The 25,822-nt window shown below is 35.1% G+C and overlaps 1 protein-coding gene across 1 annotated transcript; it reads left to right on the top strand.

Annotated features, from left to right (window-relative positions):
- LOC130240371 (E3 ubiquitin-protein ligase BRE1A-like) lies at positions 1–22,053 on the top strand. Its single transcript, XM_056471853.1, has 15 exons — positions 1–15; positions 1,098–1,172; positions 2,200–2,319; positions 3,089–3,268; positions 3,366–3,501; positions 5,754–5,875; positions 5,964–6,120; positions 9,656–9,950; positions 10,059–10,176; positions 11,229–11,378; positions 11,802–12,014; positions 18,233–18,358; positions 18,439–18,579; positions 21,159–21,263; positions 21,347–22,053. The coding sequence occupies exons 1-15, from the start codon at positions 1–3 to the stop codon at positions 21,521–21,523; spliced, it is 2,130 nt and encodes a 709-aa protein (XP_056327828.1). The 3' UTR covers positions 21,524–22,053.
- The last annotated feature ends 3,769 nt before the right edge of the window (positions 22,054–25,822 follow it).

The raw sequence follows: 25,822 nt of genomic DNA, 5'->3' as shown, positions 1-25,822 counted from the left end.
ATGCATGCAACATCGGTTTGTAACTGTCCGCAGCAAGAAAGCACCACGCCACAGAGCACCATCTGAATAATTTCATTTTAAATAGCATACGAATGTGAGCGTCTGTTGTGTGTCACTTCCAGCTGTGATGTGCGTGATGCATCTCTTAAGGATGGAGTCTGCTTTAGTTTTGTAGAGCAGTGACTGCAGGAAAAAGAACATTATGCTATATGCCAACATTTATCCGCACAAAAGCTAAAAAGCTTTATGAACCTTTTACTTACAGTGATGAATGTTTGCTCCTGACAACAGGTTTTGATCTTTGGTTTCGTTCTATTATACTGGACTTATTTTTCTACAAAAGTTTGAACTTTGAGAGCGTTTAAACAAGAGAGAAAAGTGTGAAAATGTTAATGCTTGTCTGAGAAAAGTGCATAAAGTGTGTAGTGAGGGGTTTTACAGCCTTAAAACATCTTTAATAATTGTAAAAAATAAAGCTAAAATAAAAATAAAGACTACTTCGTTGATTTTGCCTATCGTGGCTTATTTTTAGAACATAACTAATGCGAATAACGAGGAACCACTGTAAGTAAAAATCTTGTCTAATTAACAAAAGACTCTTCAAGTTTCTGTCTATACCATTATGCCAATAGTTCTCCAATAAAGCAGTAAAATGCTGGTGAAGTGACTTTGGAGATGCTGCTCAAATAGTGAGAAGGCAGAAACTGAAGATACCACACGCGTCAACGTGTTTAAGTGTGTAATAAAAAAATAAAATCAATTTTATTTTCAAGAAACATGTAAAACACAAATTTCATTGGATATTTCTTAACTTTTTAGGATTTTGCAAGTCCAATGGTTTATGAGATAAAAAAATAATAAATCTTTTACAAGATTTTTATGTATTTTCACAGTAAAAAAAGGAATTTAAGCTAACGGTGTGATAAGGAACAACATGTTCTAAGATGCTCAAGGGTGAACCTTCATTATAGTTTTGGTTGACTCTGACAGACATTTGTAATGGTAAACCTAAGATCTAAAATCTAATATCTAAAATCTAGAATTTTATTGTTTTATGATGTGTCAGAACTAATATTGTGCTTTTCTGTCATAACCAGGTGAACAGTAAAGGATACAAGGTGTGTGGTGAAGCAAGCAGTGTATGTGGAACCATCACTATCAACAAAAGAAAGGTAAATGAAACATTTGACATCAATGTTTGCTCTTAGTGGCAATGAATCTCACTGTAGTCACAAAGCAAGCAGCTTTATGTACACTTCTCTACGTCAGTACTAATAAAGTGTTTTATACTTTATGTAAACTCATCACAGCTACATTTATCTGTTTAAAAAGATGTAATAAAGAGCGAAACTGAAATAATTGTTTTTGGAAACATTATCAGTGTTTCCACGGGTCTTGCCATTTTAAAAGGTCTATTCCAGAAATTGAATGTCAGGGAATTTGTAGATTTTTTTTTTTTTTTTTTTTTTTCCAAGACATTGAATATCAATAGTGGTTGTCATGCACAATACTATTCATGTTTAAATCATTTTAATATTATACAAAGTGGCCTGTTTTTCGGTTCATTAGATGTCATGGAAAATCTAATTCTTAGTCAGTGAAAGTCAGGGATTTTTATATTTGGCTAAGATTGGGAACAGTCTCATATTTTTTGTTAACATTTTTAAATAATTAATTTTATTTTATGGTTTATTTCTGAATTTTCAGATCTTTAAAAACTATTTTAATTTGCTTCATCATGCAAAAAATATATCTTATTATTATTATTATTATTATTATTAATTATATTATTAATTGAGCAGTTTAATATTTTATTAGAAATGTTGACGCCTTTTTCCCAGAAATGTTTGGTCGATGTAAAGTTCCAAAAACAGCATAAAGTAATTCTTAAATTGAAATATAGATCAACATAAAATCTTTAAAATGTATTGTTTCCTTGATGAATAGATGAATTATTATTATTTTTTAAGTGAATGATTTAAGCATGGTGTTTAATGATCTAAGCATGGTGTTTAAGCTTTTGATGTATAAAAATATAATGCATATCATGTAAAATATGTTTTGTTACATACATACTGTTTTTTTGCATATTTTATATGTCATCAAAGTTAAATAACATACTTTTGCAATATTTATTTAGATTGTTACCTTAAATAATAATACACAATAAATCCACTAAATCCTTTGGTCTCTTGTTAGTTTGAAGAGATGAACAGCGAATTGGAGGAAAACAGGGAGCTGGCCGAGAATCGGCTCAGTGAACTCCAGAAACTCCAGCAGGACCTGCAGACAGTTTACCAGGAGAATACTAACATGAAGGTAAAGTCTTTGGTAGCATATGCACCAATTGCTTTCACATCCATCTTTTGTTTTGGCAATAGCAGATTAAATCTGATATTTGGAATGGAAAATTACAAACCGAGCTGTCATATCTTGTCCTTGAAAGATCGCTTCTTGTCAGCTACTACTTGAGGGCACAAACACTCTGGAACAGAGAAAAAAACTCCCTTAGATTCAGGGAATGTACCACACATTATCCTAAAATGATTATTATTATCCTAAATGTATTATTAAAAAGAAATGAGAATTTGCATTATATTATTGAAATGAATGTATGTGAATGCAATAATGTAGATAACTAGATAGTAGCAAGTTACTAGCATGCTTTTAAATGTTGTTAGCCTGTTTCTAGCGTTAATTAGCATGTTAAATTGGATTAGCATTTTGCTTTTCAAGGATTTCTAACATGACTTAACCTGTTGCTAGCATGTTTTAAGAATTACGATTTTGTTAACATGATTTGTCACATTACTAACAGTTTCTAGCTAAAATAAGTATGTTGTTGCCATGTTACTAGCAGTATTAGATTAGTGCACCAAGAATGAAGTCATTGCTAGCTTGTTTATATTATAGGGCGATTGCTTTAGTTTTATTGTGTATTATTTTGATTATTATGAGTCTCAATCTCAAACTAAGTTTAGCCGCACTGGTTGTCAAAAAGGTTGCAAAATGTGACCATTTGCTCAGTTTTGAGCCCTGAGGTCTGACATGAATTAAGTGATTGTAGTTCTTTCTTTCTTTCTGTCAGGTGGAGCTGTTGTCTAGAGCTGAAGAAGTGGCCAGAGACAGTGCAGAGTATCGCTGTCTGCAGTCTCAGTTTTCTGTGCTCTACAATGAATCTCTGGTGCTGAAATCTCAGCTGGACGAGACCAAAGCAAGACTCAACACGACCAGGACTGCACGTCTGCGCCAACTGGACCACATGGAGGTATGTCAAGGACCAGCGAATATAATAATCCAGTCCCTGCAGTGATGGGTAACATTATGTAGATGAAGTGAAGCGATAATGCCCGTGTTCATTACAGAATGATGAGGTCTCCTTGCAGCGTAAGGTCCGCACTGAAGTCATTCAGCTGGAAGACACATTAGCACAAGTGCGCAAGGAGTACGAGATGCTCAGGATTGAATTTGAACAGACATTAGCTGCTAATGAACAAGCAGGTAAGCTTCTTCTGTTCTCTTTGTAGTGATGTAGCAGTTATGCTTTTATATATTTTTTTAATAGTTTGTGGACAGTTGAAGTATATCTCAAGATTTAATGAGACACGTTTGTAAACATATTTTTGCAGAAACGGTTTTAATCATAGGGAATGAACGGCAGCTTGACTCAATAGAGTTGTCAGATCTTGCTAGAATAAAAACAAAAAATAAGTCAAGGCAGCATGTTTAATCAAAGGTGATTCCGCAAAGTCGTTTTGTGAAGAGTAGTAAATCTCCAGCATGTGCTTTCAGATGGAGCAGCATTTACGACATAGCCATAGTTCACTGACAAGCTATGCAATATCACCTTTATTATCCCAGATGATTTACTTGTACGATAATTCTGTGATATGATAATGAATGTTTGCATATCTTCACAGTGCACTACGCCTATGTGTAGTACATACTGCTACAACTGAAAAACACCACATTTAATCACATTCTTTTACTCCAAAATCACTTTATAACTTAATCTAGTGTTTGAAATAAACCCTTCTGTGAGATAATGTGGCTTCTTAGACAGAATAAGGCATCAATATATTTCTTAGTATTAGGACTGCACAATATATTGTTTCAGCATCCATATCGCAATGTTGAGTCTGAATTACAGTTGACAAGGAGCTACAGGGTTGTATTTATTAATTGTTTTTAACTACGGTAATTGCACGATTTATGCTAAAAAAAGTTTTTCTTTTTGCCTTGTCTCTAGTTAGGGTTGGGCTATGTCAACCAATTTGGCATTGTACATTTACATCATTGTACATCTAATGTGAAACATTGCGATTGATGATGATGATGTCGTCATAGGTGGCGGTGAATAAGTTATTTATGAATACTTAATTAATTCATAATGAATTAATTATTTGTAGCCACCCGTTTCAACTACCTGACCCGTATGGTCTTTGTTTTACCCATAACCAAATCATAAATAAATAAAAAGAAGTTACACACATAATTACCACCTGTCAATCACTCTTTCCATGGGACTCTGGCATGAATAGGCATAGTGATCTGTGTCGGTATAATGGCGTCAACAAACTTGGTTTGTAAAAAGATGCACAACCTACAGGAACCAACCAACAGCATCTGAGGTTTTCACTAAAATTACTAAGTACAAGTATATAAGCGAAAGATTGAAGCAGTGTACTGACGCTGTGACACGTTACCTGATAGTTTCAAAAGACAGAAGAGTCGTTAGATAGAGACAAGATTAATTAAATATCACGTTTAACAACTATAGTGAGACGCGATACAGCGGTACATCCTTGATAAACTGTCCGACGTGCACAGCTCTCTGGGGTTTTGTGCTCAAGCACCTGCTGACTGCTCGAGCTCAGACACGCACGTATGCTGCAGCGCATGACAGAGTGTCTGTGTGTGTGTGGTCACGTGATGTGCGTTTTCAGCTGCATAGTGTAGACTGAGATCTCTTTAGAAATGCTAGATGAAATGCCAGTGTGGACGTGGATCGTTTTTGTTCTAAAATGGCATTTTAAAACTAAGATGCATTAGTGTAAACGGGGCTGTGTGTATTTTTTGCGAGAGGGTTGCTGCTGCAACGGGGCGGAGGATCGCGATGCTGGCTCGGCCAATACTTACCCCACTGAACATAATTTAGCTTGTTTAGGAAAAACTTAATCTTCACTTATTTCTTCTAAATGTGTAAACAAAACATTTTGCTTTTTACTTGATCTAAGAATTTTTAGATCTTTAGACTAAAAACGAGACAAAGTAAGAAATGCATTTTTGCATTGTGATTATTTAATTTCTGCCCAGGAATATTCTGTTTATTCAGCACCTGCTATAGGGTTTTTCTGGGTTTCTTCTTTGGGGTGTATTTGGAGTTTTCAGACTAGAGCAACTGTTGATGACAGCACTGTGCTTCCTTGACATGTTTTGTGTGAGAATTGCAGATTTTGCTAAACTGTGTATTTTGATTTTGTTTTATTTATGGTGCTGATGTAAACCTGTGTGTAACGCATTTGAATTTACTCTGAAATCCAGGTGATGAACAGACAACTTGCTATGTTCATTTTTGGACACTGACCATTCTTTGGCGACAATAAACCTCTTCTTTTTTTAATTATTATTATTAATATTATTATTTTAATTGTGATGCATTGAACATTAAAGTGTGCAAAAATTCTCACCATGTAACCCCTTGAAATATTGTGGGGAAACTCTAACTCTGCATTGTCAATTTCTTTTTTCAGGCCCCATAAACCGAGAGATGAGACATTTGATCAGTACACTGCAGACCCATAACCAGCAGATGAAGGGTGAGGTGGTCAAATATAAAATCAGATTGAGAGAGGCTCAGCAAGAGCTCAGCCAAGTAAGAACAAAGATTTATTGCCTCTAACATATTTCGCAGGAGATAATAGAAAACTAGTGGTTTCTAAATTTCCTGTCATTTCTTCTAGCTCCGGGCTGCCAAAGGCAATGCTGCTGTCCAGTCTCAGTCCAGCACGGAGATGGATGTAAAGGAAGAGACGGTCTCTCCACTTACCCCTGCCCCGACCACTGACGTTACTGTGAAGGCGGAGCCTGACAGCGGCTCTGCTACACCCAGCACCACTGGTACACATTCCCATTGTTATTTTTAAAATCTGGGTCAAGAGATATTAAAATATGTGTTCTTGAGTTTGTCACACAACAGAAATAAACGTGTTATTAACCACCCAGCCAAATTTGAATGATAAAAACAAACACCAAGTAACTAAAATAAGTTATTAAAATCTTTTTTTTAAATAATATAAATAGGCTCTGCTCTCAAATGCTGGGTGCATGTCCACTGGTGGCACTGAAACCATGCCAGTTGACAGGAAAACATTCATCTCTCAACAGTCAAACAATGCTACAATCGGATGCTACTAATGCTACCTCTAGTAATGTTAGCTTAATTGCTTTTATACAGCCTGAACAGTTCATGTTTGATTGTGTTTTTAGTTGCGAGTTGTGGACGTACTTTATGTATTCTGATAGCTAGTAAAAAGTATACAGTAGTACTAACAGCGGTAAAAAACTAATCATGCAAATAGTGCTGGGCGATAAAATCATTATTGGTATATATTGACGGAACACCATTGTCAATAACGATTAAGTTTGTTATGAAGGCTATAGTTTTTTTTATATTGAGGCTGCTGATTGTGGTCGTTGGAAGCAATGCCAATAAGCTTAGGATGTAAGTGTGTCCATTTCCAATGGAGGGGCTCGACTTGCACAGTACGCACATGAAAGCAACGCACGCAAGTGGGCACACATGACGCCCACGCATTTTCCAGGTACACATAGTTGAAAGCATCTGAACTTTTCCGAATGCTGTGAGAGCACCACGAATCAAAAAGGTAGAACTAACCAATCTGCTTCACTCTTTGTATGGAATATGCACATTTCAGTAATAACTGCAGACTGATTACCTCAGACAAACACAGTGCATCTAAAACATTGCATTGCATTTAACTTTTTTCCATAAACTTGTATCAGAGCTGCAGCAATGGTTTGTCTGTTTGTCATCTCTGAGAAAACGATTGATGGTCACCTAGTTACGAGAGACGTCAGGGCGAAAAGCACATTGTAAATGGTGAAGGAAACCACGCACTCGTGCTTGTCACTTCAGGTCAGAATAAGAACACTTGGCAAAATGAGGGGTGTGGCCTGCAGCAGTGAAGATATTGTAAATAAAAAAGGATGCAAGGATGTTGTCAGTGGCTTTTTGGTTCCTTTTATTGTGTATCCCAGCCTCTAGCACGTTTTTAGCACTGAGGTAGTCATCCAACTTCACAATTTGTAATGTTGCAATATGTACTTGAATAATGATGGTTAAATCCTTTACTTGAGAGCTCAGATTTGATTATCATAATTTGTGTTGTTGACAGAGTTTGAGGTTTGCTGTTTGAAGATTGCTCAGCATTTACCATTGCACACACTTTGTAACATTTTATTTATCAAGTTTAAGAGTCTCTTTAACACATGTTTATTTTATTATAAAGAGATCAGATATTTAATTTAAATATTTTTGTTTTTGACTGTTAAATCTATTTCCCTTAGTAATGTTAGTAAAATTAAAATTAAGCGGTTAAATAATAAAAAAATCCTAATATTCCTAAATGGATTGTTAAAAATATTTAATAATTATTGATACCGAATGAAACATAATATTGTTATTTATTTTATTTATTTATTTATTTATTTTTCTCGCCCAGCCCTAGATGCTTATTCGTAGCATTATATATTATAGTGTTACTCTGGGTTCACATCAGTCACAAAGCATCACGATTTTTTGCCTGACACGAATTTTCCCCTTGAGTTTAATTTTTTTTGAACTTGCACAGAAGACACGATTGAGGGGAATTCTGCATGTTCTTTACAAATGCGTCATGTTCTTTGGGAATTCTGCGTCCCACATTCTGCATCATTCACGCCACCAGGAAGAAATCTGCCACTTTTTGCTTGTTTACATTGACTTTTGTATGTAATTTACTCTCACGAATACTTTAATTCTTAAATATAATCTAGCATTAGGGGTGGGGCCACACTCTCCACTGAGCCACCATCTTGGTTCCGCCAAAAAAATTCTGAACACAAAATTGGTGAAAACTTTTTAGCAATGTGTCTCCATACTTCAGTACTATATACTTCTACATACATCAGAGTCTTTGTAATGTTTAAGCACTAACATTTAAAATGCGTTTAAAAAATAATTCTCAGAATTCTCTTTACCCAGACTTCAGTGGTGTTTGCTAAGGTATTGCTATTGATTGCACTTAAGGTTAGAACACATTAGCAGGCATTACATTTCTGTGTGTATTTTGTCCTGCATCCTTTATGTTAAGGATTTGAGTAATGACTCGCATTGTGTGGCTTATTCAATATTGAGATGTTATGGAAAACTTGATATATGACATATTGCAATGGTATTGAAAGCATGTATGTTTTTTACTTTTGCTTTTAAATTTGCAGCCACACACACTTTGTGTATAGGGCAAACACAGCAAGCTTACTTTGGTAAAGGTGTAAGTAGTATGTCATGGTAAATCTAAATAAAAATGAGTTGGTAAAGTGGCTTAATCTGTTAATCAATTTACAAAAGCTTCAGTTTATTGGAGCAAAGCGCAAAGCAGTGTATATTTACAAGCTGAAACTGGGTAGATTTGTTTTGTGCATATGTTTATTAGCTGACAAACTTTCCAAATAAAGGCTTGATGGGGTTAATGTTTGAAAATAAAGGAATGAATAAAAAAAAAAAAATTATAATACACTGTAAAATGACAACCAAGAATTACATTTAACTTCAAGTATTCAGTTTTTAGAACAAAAGTTTATTTGCAATGTTTTTCATTTATTATTATTATTATTATTATTGTTGTTGTTGTTGTTGTTGTTATTATTTTTATTATTATTGTTGTTGTTGCTGTTGTTGTTATTATTATTATCATTATTTTTTTATGTAGTAATAATTTTTCATATTTACTAGCTCAAAAAAAAAGAGTATATAAAACTTGTGATTAATATGTTTACTGCTTATAGTACCTGCTTTTACCATTTTATTTTTTTTTTATAATTATTATTTTTATGTTGGTGGTTGTTTTTTTTTTTTGTTACATTTGTTTCTTTTTTTTTCAATCTCTAATTGTTAAAATGTAAGTTTTATGTTTATATTTTAAAAAAGTGTATTTACAAGTGAATGTCTGCTAAAATTTCTAATAATAAAATATATATATAAAATAAATGAATGAATGAATGAATGAATGAATGAATGAATGAATGAATGAATGAATGAATGGAGTATAAATAGAGTAAACATGGTAGAATAAACTCAAAAGAACTCCCCTATTTTTTAATGTTTTTCAAAACTAGTATAGCCTAAGAAGATACTCTTTTCAGGGCTAGACTATCTGTCCAGAAAAAAAATGTTTAAATGATTAAAATTTTCTATGGAGATGCACTTCTAAAAATCAACCAAATCATTTTAGAATTCTTTAAGTAATGCTATATTTTATTTTAAATATTACTCGGTCCTAATAAAATGCACTTTCTTTTAAACCCTTTCTTTTAATGCCACTGTTGAGTTTATCTTTTGCATTTATTTTTAATTCGCATATTTTCTCTTTAGGCGTAACGGTCAAGACTGAACCAGGTACAGATGCAGAGACTGTGGTGAAAGAGGAGGAAAAGGAGAAAGAAAAAGATAAAGAAAAAGAAAAGGAAAAGGACAAAGAGAAGGAGCAAAGAGAAAGAGAGCGGGTGACGCGTGGCAGCACCGGAAGCTTAGGGGTGAAAGAAGAGAGAGACAAAGCTGGCGCCAGCAGCAGCCAATCAGAAGACATCGCAGTTGAACGCTGTGCTGTAATTGGAGGGCCTAAACGCAAGGAGATGGAGCAGCTGAAAATAGTGCGGGTGGAGCTGAAGTAAGCAATTCTGCTCTAAATGATGATGATTATGATCATGAAAATGACTTTGAGAAGAGCTAATATCGTTATAGAGAAGCTGATGGAAATAATATGATTATGATTCAGGAAAGCTCAAGAGTCCCAGAGGGAGATGAAGCTGTTGTTGGACATGTACCGCTCAGCACCGAAAGAACAGAGGGATAAAGTGCAGCTGATGGCAGCTGAGAAGAAGACTAAGTCAGAGGTACATAACTGAAATGTACAAGAAATTGCTGTAAATTAGCAATTTTGTCAGCCATTTTTTTCTATATTGGTTTGTTTTTGAGAGAACTCTCTTATATTCATAAAGACAGCATTTGATCGAAATTACAGTAAATACACAAATAACAATGATTTTTGAATTTATAAATATGAATTGTTATTAATAATTTAGAACCAGTATTAGAGTGACACTGATGATCATGTGAAACTGAAGACAAAGCCTGTCACAATAAGCAATATATCGACTTGTCATACAAAACTTAGACATGACCTTAATAGTTATTGGTGTTTAAATATATATTTGTGACAACAACAACAAAAATTCTTTATCTCGACAGGCCTATCAATGACTGGAGTAATGATTCTAAAAATAAATGAAAACGTTTTAAATATCAATGTTTTATTTAATACTATTTTAATAAATAGTATAATAAGTTATACCAGTAAATGATAATAATACATTTTTTGAAGCTTCAGAAAGCACACAAAATCATTTGTAGAACTAATCTATATGCCACTATGGTGTTAATGCATGTCTTATGAGGTGGATTGATTGTGTTTTTGTAACAAAAATATAGATATTTTTTTTAATTGAGTATTTGAGTGTACGGTTAAAACTAGCTAAAGCACGGTTTACTGTTAAAAACAGATTCCTCGAAATCAATTTCTTGAAGGATTTTTCATCACAACTGTTTTCTGAGCTCACTGGCAGATATTTGTTACTGTTTTAATCATATTTGTTGATACATTTTAACTAAAAAATGATGTTTCTTCCAGAATAAAGATTTTATTTGAATAATCTTTAGACATTTGTAATTGAAAACAATACAGAAACTGTATTAGGGAACATCACTTTTTGCAGTGTGTGATCAGTAGGTACAGCAAAAGTTATTTCTATATTCCATTAATTTACATTTAAAGAACAATCTGTGAGTTGCTTTTGTGCTTTAAATTGTTCTACGTTCTTTTCATGGTCATACAAAGGTCTTAAAGTTCTAAACTTGCTCTTATAAAACTTGTGTGCGTGTTTTGTAGGCCGAGGAGCTCCGTCAGCGGGTGCGAGAGCTGGAGGAGAGGGAGAGGAGAGAAGGAAAGAAGATGGCAGATGAAGAAGCTCTCAGAAAGATCCGCTCTGTGGAGGAGCAGATCGATATTCTCAATAAGAAACTCTCTCTTGCCAAGCAGGTAGAGCTCTGATTCACACAAAAGTGTCAGACTAAAGGTTATTGCACACTGAATCCGAATTTTTTGTTTGTAATTTTTCGCACGTTAAAAGATAAATTCGACCTTGTATTGACAAACTGCATCTGAAACGTTCATAAAAAAAACCATCCGAAAATGCGCCCTGAGAGGTGTTTTGACAGTTCAGAGCCACCCTACAAGCGAAAAGCAAAGTACAGAATCCCATCACTTCAGCCACAGATAGCTTTATGACAAACATGCTGGATTCAGTGACTGCACCTCTCCCCTGCTGCTGTTTGGTGAATGAATGAAAAAAAACGCATACGAAAATTTCAGTGCAAAGACACTAACACAGAGCAATGAATGACACCCACTTTACTGCAAAAGTCAATGGAAATTCCAAATTAGTCAATCTTTGTCTCTCAGGAGGAAGATGCTTTGCTGAGTGAAATGGACGTGACGGGCCAGGCGTTTGAAGACATGCAGGAGCAGAACATTCGTCTGATGCAGCAGCTCAGAGAGAAGGATGATGCCAACTTCAAACTCATGAGCGAGCGCATCAAATCCAACCAGATCCACAAACTCCTCAAAGAGGAGAAAGAGGAGCTCGCTGACCAGCTGCTCACACTTAAAACACAGGTGGGTGAGCTTCATGTGTAGTGCTGATGTCATCTTCTGGAATAAGTTCTGGAGTCAGCTGACCTTTTGCCAGGAGTTTGATTGACAGGCAATCTGACCAGTCATAGCACTAGTTTGTGGGCTCACCATTGCTGCCTGCTAATAAACAAGCTATACAAGGTCTATTATTTTTATATTATAAAATAAGCTATTTATTTAAGGGGTGAAATTTGCTGCTTGAAATTTAAATTCCAGAAACAGAATAATATTATAATTTTTTTTATATTAATAATATTTTTGTCATTAGGCCTACTTTTGTTCATATTACTACAACACACTGGGTAGGGTATCTTTGTTTTTTATTTTATTTTAATAAATACTGTGTCAGTGCCGACAATGAGGCATTTGGCGCTGACACCTGGTATATTGTTTTTACTGTGTTTTGGTATATTTAATCTAGTCAATTGGAATGAGAAAAAAAATATTTTGTTAACTAGTGTTAACTAGTATGATTTTTTTTATCAATTTTTTTCTCAACCACCTATTAGTATAGCTGGGTACTGCACAAGTAGTTACTACATTTGAATGTACTTCATGACACTTGTGTGTTCTATATAGTATGAATTTCAGTAGATTGAATGGAATTTAGATGTACTGCATCCGCCATTTGACGCTATCACATGACCTACCCATGTCAGTTGTATCACTTCACTCCCATTTCTTCATATGTAATAGCCTTCTCATGTTACAATCAGATTCAGTCCTATTATTGCATTAATCTCTCACTTCAAATCTCATTAAATCACTGAATAACATTACAATACTAAACGATAACGGGACATTACAATAATAAACAAACTGGTCTGCAATTTCTCCAGCATCCAGCAATTTTTTTGTCTTTTTGTTATGGTAAATTGTGTATTTTGTTATGAAAAACCATATTATTTTTATTCCATGTGAACTGCAAAGATGGTAACACTAACAGTTTTCTTCTGTTGCGCAATTTTTTTGTTTTCCCCTTTTTTGTTGTACAACACCATAATTGATTCATTTTTTAAGAATTCTGTATGGAACAAAATCAATGCCAAATGTATTGAATTAAAAAGCTTGTTGAATAGCACAAACTGAAAAAAATAATACACCGTATTAACAAGTTCTTGCATTTTAATGACTTGAATTGCAGGGTTTGTATTTTTAGGTCCTGAAATTTAACATAGCTGTTTATTTTAGCTGTGAATAGTTCAACTAAAAATATTTCAAACATGTTTTCGTACTTATAAATTCAATAATTCATTTTCAATTTCCAGGATTCACTTACAAAATATTCAATACCCTTTAAAAATACGATGTATAATATTCAAAAGGTAATTTTCAGTTCATTTTATTTCAGTTCAAATATTCGCTTCCATAAATTCAGTGGCTCAAATTCGACTGTCAAAATTCAACATTACATCCGGGAACTGCAGGAAAAGCAATAGATTGCAGATTGAAGATCGCCAGCTGCTCTTCCACCAGCAGGTGGAGATGGAATAATTTAAGATTTTTTACCCAGTAAATAGACGAGAAAAAAGCGAATAAAGGCACAAAAGTAGCATTTAATATTAATATCAGTGTCTTGGACATTATAAGTAATAAAATGAGTATGAATAAAATAAGTAAATGATCTTTTGGTCATTTATATTTGCCCTTATGTAACAGAAGCCAGTTGGTGATCGCGTAAACCTCACTCCTCGGATTCAGCGACAGACGTTGTTCTGCAGTGCCATTCACAGACTCTTAAATGGGCAGGTGCTCAGATATCATCTGAAACTTCAGAGGTGTTCCCATCAAATATTGGCAGCCATCTAGCATCTCTCAACCAGTATTTGACGTGCGGTGCTGGCTCTGACCGTGACCGGCCACCAGAGCTCGCGGCCACTCGTTTGCGTTTGCCGCGTACAAGCCGCACAGGTATAAAAAAAACGCCAAATATTTTATTCATTCATCAATTCATTCATTCTCCTTCGTCTTAGTCTATATTTTAGAGGTCGCCAATCATTTTAAATAATAAAGTAAAAAAAAATATATATATATATTTTTTTTCGTTCATATAAAAATAAAGGCGTGCCGTAAGCCTATAGCTAGTACATAACAATAAAAACAATTAATCTGGACAAACGCATGGCACCATGGCAGAACCCCAAAAATTAGAAAAATGAAAGGCAGGCAGAGTGTTAAAAAGTAATACTAATTTAGAACCACGGATGACTTATTCAAGCGCAGTAGCCTAAATAAATGTTATAAAATAATAATAATAACAACAATAATAATAAAATAATAACAACAACAATAATAATTTAAATAATGAAACTATAGCCTACCCCAATCCTGAAAAAAAGCTGCGTTTAAACAGCGCAAACACTTCTAGTAACCCCTTAATGCTTATGCCATATATTAGACGGTTCTGTATTAATAACTGAAGACGCTCTTTTAATGCATTAGCTCGCTATGTTAATTATTTTAAATTACACGTCCCATCCATACCCAACCTTAAATCGTACCTGAACACTGTCTTTATCTAACACTATCTGTCCAAACAGTTGCAAAGTAAACTGTTTTGTGTGACATTCTCATAAAATCTCTCTGGTTTGAATTTTGTATGATTATTTTATTTCCTTTCTCTTACGTTTATATTCTTTAGCAGTCAGTCAATATTATACTTTACATCTATGGAAGAATGAGTTAATAAAGATAGAGAATGTAACATCATATTTATCAAAAGACGGTTTATGCATTAGAGATGCGCGGTTGGCAGTTTCAGCCGCGGACTCCGCGGATAAACCGCGGATCGGGCGGATGACGTGACGAAAAATAATATTTTAATTAAATTCGGGCGGGTGGCGGGCGGTTGTACCAATCAAATAAAAAAAATATATGTATAAATTGTTAAATATGATCTGACCATACCTACATCCAAAAAATCGAGCACACTTTGAAATAGTCAAATTTTCATCAGGTAGTATGTCTAGTCGAGTCTATGAGCAACAAGTGCTGTGAGCCAGCGCTCCTTCAGTGCAGGGCGCGTTATAGAGGCCAGGCGCTCTCGTCTGAATCCGGACACAGTAGATGCTATTTTATTCCTGCATAGTGCCAAGAAAATTCAAACTAGACCTAAGGTCAGGCATATTAAACCAATTAGCCTATGTTATCTAGACTACACATAGCCCATGTTTAATATAAACTTTTAAGTTCGGTCAGCTGATAATTTTACGTTCATATTGGTTTAGCCTGTTCTATTCTAGACATGTTGTGTATTAGTTATTTGGCCTCGCTTTTATGTTCTGAGGCTTAAGGTTATTTTGCCAGAATTTCTTTGTCGCAAGCGTAGTATTTTTTTATTATGCTTCAAGTTTGTGGGGATGATCGTAAGTTCATGTGTTATTGGGCATAGACTTGTCATACAGGCAATTTAGCCTGGTCAGACTTCATGTTCGCTCAAAGAGGGATAGTATATATCTATATATATATATATATATATATATATATATATATAATATATATATATATATATATATATTTGGTTAATTGAATTTCTAATTGTGGGGGTGACTGAGCCTATAAGGCTTAACTACGATAGGACGTTTTTATTATTTTTTTTTTTTTCAAATGTTTGCCAAAGCATGCGACTATAGCCTATGCCTACATTAAGATATTTATTTTAATATTTTTTTACTGCCTGTTGTTTCTTTTGGCATATAAAATAGGCATTGTCTGATAGAGATATCAATAGAGGTTCATCTGTGTCGCAGAATTGGTGTTGTTTCCGATTTCTACAAGCTCAATAACTTCCACAGCAAAAAAAATAAAAATAAAGTAAATTAAAAAAAATAGTCGAAAAACTGTGCCCATTAATTAGATGTGCAAGAACAAGCAGATAAGTTTTTGGGGTTGCTATGGACAACTACAAATGTGAACATATTAGGCTATAATGTAAATGACTTATATTCTATCTATTTGCTAAAATATAAAGTGAAATAGGCATTTAGTAATAGGCTAAATAGTAGCATGTTGAAATGATGTGTCAAATGCGTTTTCTATTAGGCTACTATAAAAAAAATGTACAGTACAGTGAGTTTAATTTAGACTATTTATTTTTTGTCCCTGTGTGTGCCGATCGGAGGACGGAGTTCACTGCTGATATTCGTGTTGGATATTTTGAGAGCTTTATAGGGTGCTTCTCATTTTTCATTGTGGCATCCTCGTTTCCTTTCCTTGCTTTTTTTTCCTCGTGTCTTAGCTCCACCCCTCCGGGATGCGAGGGAAGGACGCAAGGAAAAGACCCGAGGACCAAAGACACGTCCTCGTATCGTTTAGGCGTCACTTCAAGCGTCGTCCAATTAATGCTGAATTTGGCTTGCACGTTTGGATTAACTACATGTCTACATTAAAGTCATTTTCTATTCTCTAATAATCAATAAAGAAACATTCATTTAATAATAAAAATGATTAAGCCATTCAAATAAAGAGCCCAATCAGCAGATGGCGGGCGGGTGCGGTTTTAAAAATTGGTCAGAAATATTGGTGCGGATGGATGGCGGACGGATGATGAGTTTTGTGATGCGGTTGCGGATGAAATAAAAGCCCATCCGCGCATCTCTAATGTGCATGTAACGCCACTGGTCTGAGCAGTGGCGCGACTGGCGATACCGGTATGGGAGACAAATGCTTGTGAGGAGATTAAAGATGGTAAAGGTCTAGCTCAGATCTGTTGCCAGCCGGAAGTGCGACTATGCACATTAATAAAGCAGCATTTTTTAATGAAACTGTTGTAACACTAATTAATATTTTTACGTACTGTGATGGTTGGGTTTAGGGTTGGGGTGGGAGTAGTTAAAATACAATTTATTGGAAATTTAACAGATAACATAAATAATACTCTGTACAACAACTGTTTTTACGGTACTGTGATGGTTGGGTTTAGGGTTGGGGTGGAGGTAGAGTTAATAAAATACAATAAATGGGAAAATTTTATAAATAATAGAAATAATTGTCATTAACTTCCGGCCGCAAACGTATCCGATCTAGCAACAACCGGCTAAATATTGCAGAACAACATCTGGTCGCTGAATCCTAGGAGTGTATAATATAAATGACCAAAAGACATTTACTTATTTTAACTCATACTCATTTTATTACTTATAATGTCCAAGACACTGATATTAATATGAAATGCTACTTTTGTGCCTTTATTAGCTTTTTTCTCGTCTATTTACTGGGTAAAAAATCTTAAATTATTCCATCTCCACCTGCTGGTGGAAGAGCAGCTGGCGATCTTCAATCTGCAATCTATTGCTTTTCCTGCAGTTCCCGGATGTAATGTTGAATTTTAACAGTCGAATTTGAGCCACTGAATTTATGGAAGCGAATATTTGAACTGAAATAAAATGAACTGAAAATTACCTTTTGAATATTATACATCGTATTTTTAAAGGGTATTGAATATTTTGTAAGTGAATCCTGGAAATTGAAAATGAATTAATGAATTTATAAGTACGAAAACATGTTTGAAATATTTTTAGTTGAACTATTCACAGCTGAAATAAACAGCTATGTTAAATTTCAGGACCTAAAAATACAAACCCTGCAATTCAAGTCATTAAAATGCAAGAACTTGTTAATACGGTGTATTATTTTTTTCAGTTTGTGCTATTCAACAAGCTTTTTAATTCAATACATTTGGCATTGATTTTGTTCCATATTTCTGTCAACGTTATCTGCATTGTAATTTACTGCATTCGAAAATCAAAATTATCTGATTTTTAGTCAATATGTATTTGAAAGTCTGATATAAATGTGCATATCCAAAATCACCAAACTTCTGAATACAATGAAAGACTGAAATCCTAGATGTATGCTGCTTGTTCCTGCGCTTCACATGTGCAACTCCACAGACAATATGATTGGTCACACTTTACAATAAGGATTAATCAGTTAATGTTAGTTTATGTATTAACTAAAATGAACTAGTAATGAACAATTCTGTAAAGCATTTATTAATCATTATTACTAATGACTAATGCATTATTAACGTCTAAATTCATGCGTGTTAACATTAATTATTGCACTGTGAGTTAACATGAACTAACAACAATTTACATTAAAGATGAATAAACACTGTAATGTATCGTTCATTGTTTATAAATACTTCAGCAATAACTAATACATTCATACCATAATATATCTTTCTGTTCTTCTCTCAGGTGGATGCTCAGCTACAGGTGGTTCGGAAGCTGGAGGAGAAAGAGCGCCTCCTGCAGGGCACCATCAGCGCAGCAGAGAGAGAGCTGGGGCTTCGCACGCAGGCATTAGAGATGAACAAACGCAAGGTACTGCAACAAACAGTAAATGTCATGGAGGTTATCTACAGATTCATAACAACACATATCTCGCTGTCTGTCGGTTGCAGGCGCAGGAGTCCGTGCTGCTGTCGGAGGAGGTGAGGACTCAGCTGGAGGGGGTGCAGCAGAGATTGCGTTCAGTCAGAGAAGAGGTGATTGAGAACAGCATCTCACGAGAGAAGGAGTCTTTCAATGCCAGACGTGCACAGGTGAGTATTCTGAGATATGTCATATGCATAACAGAGCTGCGATCACACTAGGCATTAAGCATTACGTTTCTGAACATAATAATTCTGTGTAGCAGTATTTGGCTAATAAAGTGGGTTGGGCGTCAGGGGTTATAAAAACCCCACCACAGTTTCTCAAATAATTCAATTGAATAAAAAATTGAGCTTCAACAAATGCATGGTTTAATCACTTAAACCAAATCAAATATTCAATCAAACAAGCAAAACAATATATTAATAAAGAAAACAAAACAAGCTTTAACTTCAACACATTTTAGTTGAACTCATCATAGAGCAAACAACTTAAATTTCCAGGACCAGGCACAATACCTATTAACTACCTTTTACAAAAACAATCAACGGGTGATAAATCAACAAACCATAAAGATATAAATCAAATAAACCACTTCTGAATATACAAAAATCAATATTAAATCAATATTAAACTTGTGTTAAAATCGCAAGTTAGACTTCACCAAGCTAGAATTTTGGAATGCAGTGAAATGCAAATCTATTCACACAATCGGATGCATTCGCATGCATGTGAATGGAAGTCGATGCAAAATGTGCAGTGTGACTATGCGTATGAAGCACATTTATTTAATAACTGGAACCTAACAAAATAAAAGATCATGAATATAAAGTATTATTATTGCAACATATATCTTTTTTATTTAGTTTAACCATTTAACAGGCATCATAATGGCCTGACTGAGATTTTGACAATTAATTATCATTAAAACCATTATCAGGAACACAATTTAACCCATGAAACTGATTTAAAAAATAGATATGCTGGGTCCACACCAAATGCAAATTTAAGCGAAGTAGATTAATTCCTTACATTTATAAAGCGCTTTTCTGAACACTCAAAGCGATTTGCACATTGGGGGGAATCTCCTCATCTCCTGTAGCCAAGACGGCACTCACTGAACAGTATAGAGTCCCCTTTACTATACTGGGGTGTTAGGACCCACACAGACTGCAGGTTGAGTGCCCCCTGCTGGTGTCACTAACACCACTTCCAGCAGCAACCCAGCTTTCCCATGTGGTCTCCCATCCAGGTACTGACTAGGAGCAGTCCTGCTTGGCTTAAGTGGGCGACCATGTGAGAGTTGCAGAGAGCTAGCTGCCGGCTAGCAGAGTACATATTACAAAGTCAATGCAAATGCATGAACTGAGTCAAATTTCAACAGGGGACACAGATGAAGCGGAATAAGCAATGTGTTTGCCATGAACTTGCAAAATTTGCCTCAAAAATGAAATATTTCAAATACAGCAGACAATATCCTGCGAGTAATCTAGAACTAGTGACATGATGCTTCGCGTCTGGTATGAACACGGCATTGGAATGCAAGTTAAAGAGTTTTTAATAATGATCATAATAAATTCTATCAAGTTTATATTAGTATTATTTTGTAGTGATAGTAAGTAAAGTTTATTATAAAGCACATTTAACTTCAGTTTGGCACTGACCAAAGTGCTGAACAAAACCATAACACACATTCTAAAACCGTAAAATAACAATAAAAATAATAATAAGAATAATAGTATTACAGCAACAATGCACAGTAAACATTAAAAGCCTGGGACGGCAATAGAATAAAAATGTGTCTTAAGTCTGAACTTAAAAATAGAGAGAGAAGAAGCACTCGTAATGTCCGGTAGCAGCTGGTTCCACAAATGTGTGTAGCGACTGCAAAGGCTCTATCTCCTTTTAGTTTAAGTCGTGGTCGAGGAATTTGCTGTGTAATTTTATTTGATGACCTAAGGGACCGAGGAGTTGACTTTAGGTTAATAAGTTCAGATAAATAAGGTGTTGCCCATTCAGTGCTTTGAAAACAATAAGTCAAATCTTGAACTGAATTCTAAAATTAACAGGAAGCCAATGAAGGGATGCTAAAACTGGCATGTTTTTTGGTGCACCATTTTGAACCAACTGCAGCCGTGCCAATGAAGATTGAGGGAGACCAATATATAAGGAATTACAATAGTCTAGGTGAGATGTGACAAAAGCATGTATGACTTTGTCCAGATCTTGAAAGGAAAGAATGCATTTGAGTCTGGAGATGATCCTCAGCTGATAGCAACTATTCTTACCCACTGAGCTAATTTGTTTTTATAGACAAAGCTCCGAATCAAAGATAATTCCTAGATTTTTTACTTGAGATTTAACATATGGTGTAAGACTTCCCAAGCCCCCAAAAAAGACATTCTTGTTTTTGAGGGGCAGACGAGGATAACCTCAGTTTTGTTGTTATTAAGTTGAAGTTTTTGCCATCCAACATTTAATATCCTCAAGGCAATCAATTAAAAACTGCAGAGAGTTCTGAGATATCGAATTAGTTTAAAACTGTGCATTTTTTATGGAAAACAAACTATACTATAGTTAGCTGTATATTGTAACTATTAACTATAGTTTAGGCATCTTCTTGCTATGTAATTTTGTAGGTCATCAAATTTCGATATCATTAACAAAATTTGGGAAAATTTATGAAAAGAGACAGACTATTTTGTGAATTTATTTTAACATGATGCCATTATTAATTTGTCTATTTTAGGAGGACATATCCAAACTCCGCAGGAAGATCGAGAAGGCCAAGAAACCGGCAGAGAACATTCGAAATGGAGATGAGATCCTGAATGAAGAAATAAACGAATACAAGGTCATTCATATTCATTTTTATGGAGGATCTGAAATAGTTTTGTGTCCATAGCTTTAAATAATCTTTTTTTTTCTGTACTCTAGGCCCGATTGACTTGTCCATGCTGCAATTCACGCGTAAAGGACGCAGTTCTGACAAAGTGCTTCCACGTATTCTGTTTCGAGTGCGTGAAGACACGTTACGACACCCGTCAGAGAAAGTGCCCAAAGTGCAATGCTGCATTTGGTGCCAACGACTTCCACCGCATATACATCGGTTGAAGCTTGTGAATCACAGCACCTGCATCTGTTTGGTCCAGTTTCTCAGCGTTGTTCTGCGGTTGGAGCGTGTCCGGTATTGGGCGAGCATCAAGTGTTTTACATTCCATTTGATTCGCTCTTCAGAAAACAACCGACATGTTGATTAGACGTCCCAGCATCGGTTTAGCAGAACTAACCTGGTCACATTCCACAGGTCTGTCTTAGCCAACGTTTCTCACAAAAGCTGCTGCTTGCCTCAAAGACTGTCCTCAAGGTTTGTTGACTTCTTTGAGTTAAAACTGCCTCGACCAGATCTCCCATTCCAGCTTAACATTAACTTAACTACCCAGAACCAATGTGAACCCATGAACACGAGTGAGCCTACAGACCTGTTTTTGAAAACAAGCTGTCTAGTCAACTGGGCAGTGGTTCGTTTGCTGAAAAGCTTGCATTGTAATTTTTGTATTGTCTGCTTTTTCTTTGACTGCCTGTAGTGATGTTTGTGCAACTGCTTCATTGAAATACATTAAAAGTCTATTGATGTAAATTCATTACGGCTCCTTATTAAAGTTTTCACAGATATTATTTTTAATATGTTTATATGTGATTTGAAAAAGCACATTTCATGGCCTGATAAACTCCCCTTTTAAGTTTCAATGTCTCTGTTTTGGAATAATGTTATATTAAGATCTTTGTACTGTGGTGCTATGGTTTTAAATCTACAACTTGTGTAAATGAAATTAGTTATCATTTAGCAAAAAAAAAAAAAAAAAATCTTGATGTTTATCAATTTCTTTTTATTCCAATCTCTCTTTTTATTAATGTATTGATGAGTGATTGTGTAATTGTCTTCTGTTCAACAGTAAAGAAAATATTTTGAAAGCTTAACCTGTGAATGTTGACATGCGTAGTAGGAAAAACCAAATACTGTGGCAGTCAATAGTTAAAGGTTTTCAGCTTTCTTCAAAATGCATTCTTTTGTGGTCAACAGCAGGAAGAAAGGTAAACAGGTTTGGAACAAGTTAAGAGACAGTAAATGATGAAAGAATACATTCTTTTGGGTGATCTTCTTTTTGCTCTTTAAAGAGTGCATGCAGTTGTAAAAGCTTGTCTCCAAAAAGTGGTAGTTGCAGTTATATCTTGCCCTTGAGATATTTAAGTTTGAGTTTAAATCTCTGTTTTTACTTAAAAAAAAACTAAGATAGCTTGAATTTTTTATAGAATGACTGTTAAAACTCAGGATTAGTCAAAAAGTGTGCAAGCCTTTGACCTCAATAGACCCTTTTCACACTTCCATGTCTCTCAGTAGCGAAAGTCATCATAGTTGGGAAAACTTAGAGTGCAGTGAATGGGAGTACACAATAAACAAAGAAAAACTCCACAATGTTAAAAAGACATTCAGAAAAAGGAAATAAAATTGTGTGAGACTGATGACAGCAGCCAGAGGAGAGAATAACCTCAAATTTGCTGTCCTGTCCCATAGACGCTGCATTAAAAAAACACCTCGCATAAGCGGTAATTCACTTTTTGTAATTTGAAGCAAAGATGGTATAATACATACATAAATGTTCATAGGTTTAAGAAATAAAAATATTAAAAACTTTAAAGGATTTAAGATGCTGATGACAGTTAAACCCGCCATAACAGGCTTGTGAAAAGGGTCCATTGTAAATTTATAGATTTTCTTATCCCAGAATCTTTTAAACGCACACGCATACATATAGGCTACACACGATGGGTATGGAAAGTTATAAGACCCCCTTACATTTTTTTTTTAGTCTGTTATATTGCAGCCACTTGCTAAAAGCATTTGTTCATTTTTTTTCTCATTAATGAGATAGCACCCCATACTGACAGAGGAACACAGAATTGTTCACATTTTTGCAGATTTATTAAAAATGAAAAACTGAAATATCACATGGTCCTAATTATAGAATATAAAAACAATTTAGTAGAAGCACCCTTTTGATCTAATGCAGCCATGAGTCTTTTTGAGAAAGATGCAACAAGTTTTTCACACCTGGATTAGGGGATTCTCTGCCATTTCTTCTTGCATATCCTCTCCAGTTGTTGGTGGACAGCAATTTTTAGGTCTCCCCAGAGTTCAAATGGGTTTAAGTCAGGGCTCTGGCTGGGCCATTCAAGACCAGTCACAGAGTTGTTGTGAAGCTACTCCGTTATTTTAGCTGTGTGCTTAGGGTCACGGTCTTGTTGGAAGGTAAACCTTCAGCCCAGTCTGAGGTCCTGAGCACTCTGGAGGAGGTTTTCATCCATGATATCCCTGTACTTGGCCGCAATCATCTTTCTCTTGATGGCAACCAGTCGTTCTGTGCCTGCAGCTGAAAAACATCCCACTGCATGATGCTGCCACCATTATGCTTCACTGCTGGGAGTGTATTGAACATGTGATTAGCAGTGCCTGGTTTTCTTCAAACATACCGCTTAGAAAAAAAAAGTTCTCATTTCTCACAATCTCTGAGTCCTTCAGGTGTTTTTAGCAAACTCCATGCGGGTTTTCATTTGTATTGCACTGATCAGAGGCTTCTGTCGGCCACTCTACCATAAAGCCCCAACTGGTGGAGGGCTGCACTGATGGTTGACTTTCTACAGCTTTTTCTCATCTCCCGCCTGAATCTCTGGAGCTCAGCCACAGTGATATTTGGGTTCTTCTTTACCTCTCTCACCAAGGCTCTTCTCCCCCGATAGCTCAGTTTGGCTTGATGGCCGGGTCTAGGAGGGGTTCTGGTCATCCTAAACATCTTTCATTAAAATATTATGGAGGCCACTGTGCTCTTAAGAAACTTTAGTGCAGCAGAATTTTTTGTAACCTAGGTCACAGTTATGTCTCTGAGCTCTTCAGGCAGTTCCTTTGACCTCATGATTCTCATTTGCTCTGACATGCATTGTGAGCTGTAAGGTCTTTTAGACAGGCACGTGGCTTTCCTAATCAAGTCCAATCAGCATAGTCAAACCCAGATGGACTCAAATGAACAGTGTTGCCAACTTAACAATTTTGTTGCTAGATTTAGCAACTTTTTTTCAAAAGCACCTAGCAACAAATTTAGCAATTTTTAACATTCATTTGGCTACATTTAGCAATTTTTAAAAAGTGACTCAAAAGAGCAGTGGCTGCAGGCTTCACTCAACACACACATATCAGATTTAAGTTAAATGAAGATGACTAGCTCAGATTGTTTTTTTTATTACTGTTAATTTACTGATATTTGTTAAAATGTATAGTTGTTGGTAATTTAGGTTGCAATAAATTCCAATAGTGCTAGAATTGTTGTCACTTTCACAAATGTGTTAATTTCACAAGCTAAAAAGTGTAAGTACACAAGCTGTGATTGTTTAAAAGAACGTAACAGTTCATTATCAGTGTTATATATATATATATATATATATATATATATATATATATAAAAAAAATCTTATCAAAAGTGTTTGTATTTTACAAATAGTCAACGATATTTTTCATACAAATCTAAATGGACGTATTTAAAAATATTTTTGCTGAGATGGCCAGTCAATTTGAGAAAACATTAATTATTTTGTATTTTTAAAGATGTCGTTTTGAGTTGCGATTACGCAATGACATCATTACGTAAAGTAATATGTTAATAAGAACCTATTGTGCATCTGGATGTAATGTTTTAATATAATATAATACACGAAGCCTCAGATATTTGCTTGCGCTTGTCATATACCACGTGCTGACGTCACTGATATGCAAATTAGTGTGTGACGTCTTCTGGCAACATTTAGCTACTTTTCGGGTAGGCTTTAGCTACTTTTCATTGACAATAGTTGGCAACACTGCAAATGAAGGTGTAGAACCATCTCAAGGATGATCAGAAGAAATGTACTGCAGAGTTAAATAGTGTCACAGCAAAGAGTCTGAATACTTAGACCCATGTGATATTTCAGTTTTTCTTTTTAAATTAATCAGCAAAAATGTCAACAATTCTGTGTGTTTTAATACGGGGTGCTGTGTGTACATCAATGAGGAAAAATTAACTTAAATGATTTTTTTTTGCAAATGGCTGCAATATAACAAAGAGTGAAAATTTTAAGGGGGTCTGAATATTTTCCATACCCACTGTACATACATACATACATACAAATTTCAAGATACAAACATTCATCACAGTAAGAATTGTGATTTAAGGGGGAACACTTCCTCGCTTTCATTTGGCTTAGTCCTGGTTTATCAGGGAATGCCACAGCGGAACGAACCATTAAAATGATAATTATATTTTTAAATACATGACGTACCTTTAGAAACTCATTTGTTTGACTTTTTTTTTCAATCATACATAT

This window comes from Danio aesculapii, chromosome 14 (assembly GCF_903798145.1).
Source record: "Danio aesculapii chromosome 14, fDanAes4.1, whole genome shotgun sequence".
In the NCBI taxonomy this organism is placed as follows: domain Eukaryota; kingdom Metazoa; phylum Chordata; class Actinopteri; order Cypriniformes; family Danionidae; genus Danio; species Danio aesculapii.
The sequence above is the reverse complement of the archived record's forward strand: the minus strand, read 5'-3'. Positions and strand labels throughout refer to the sequence as shown.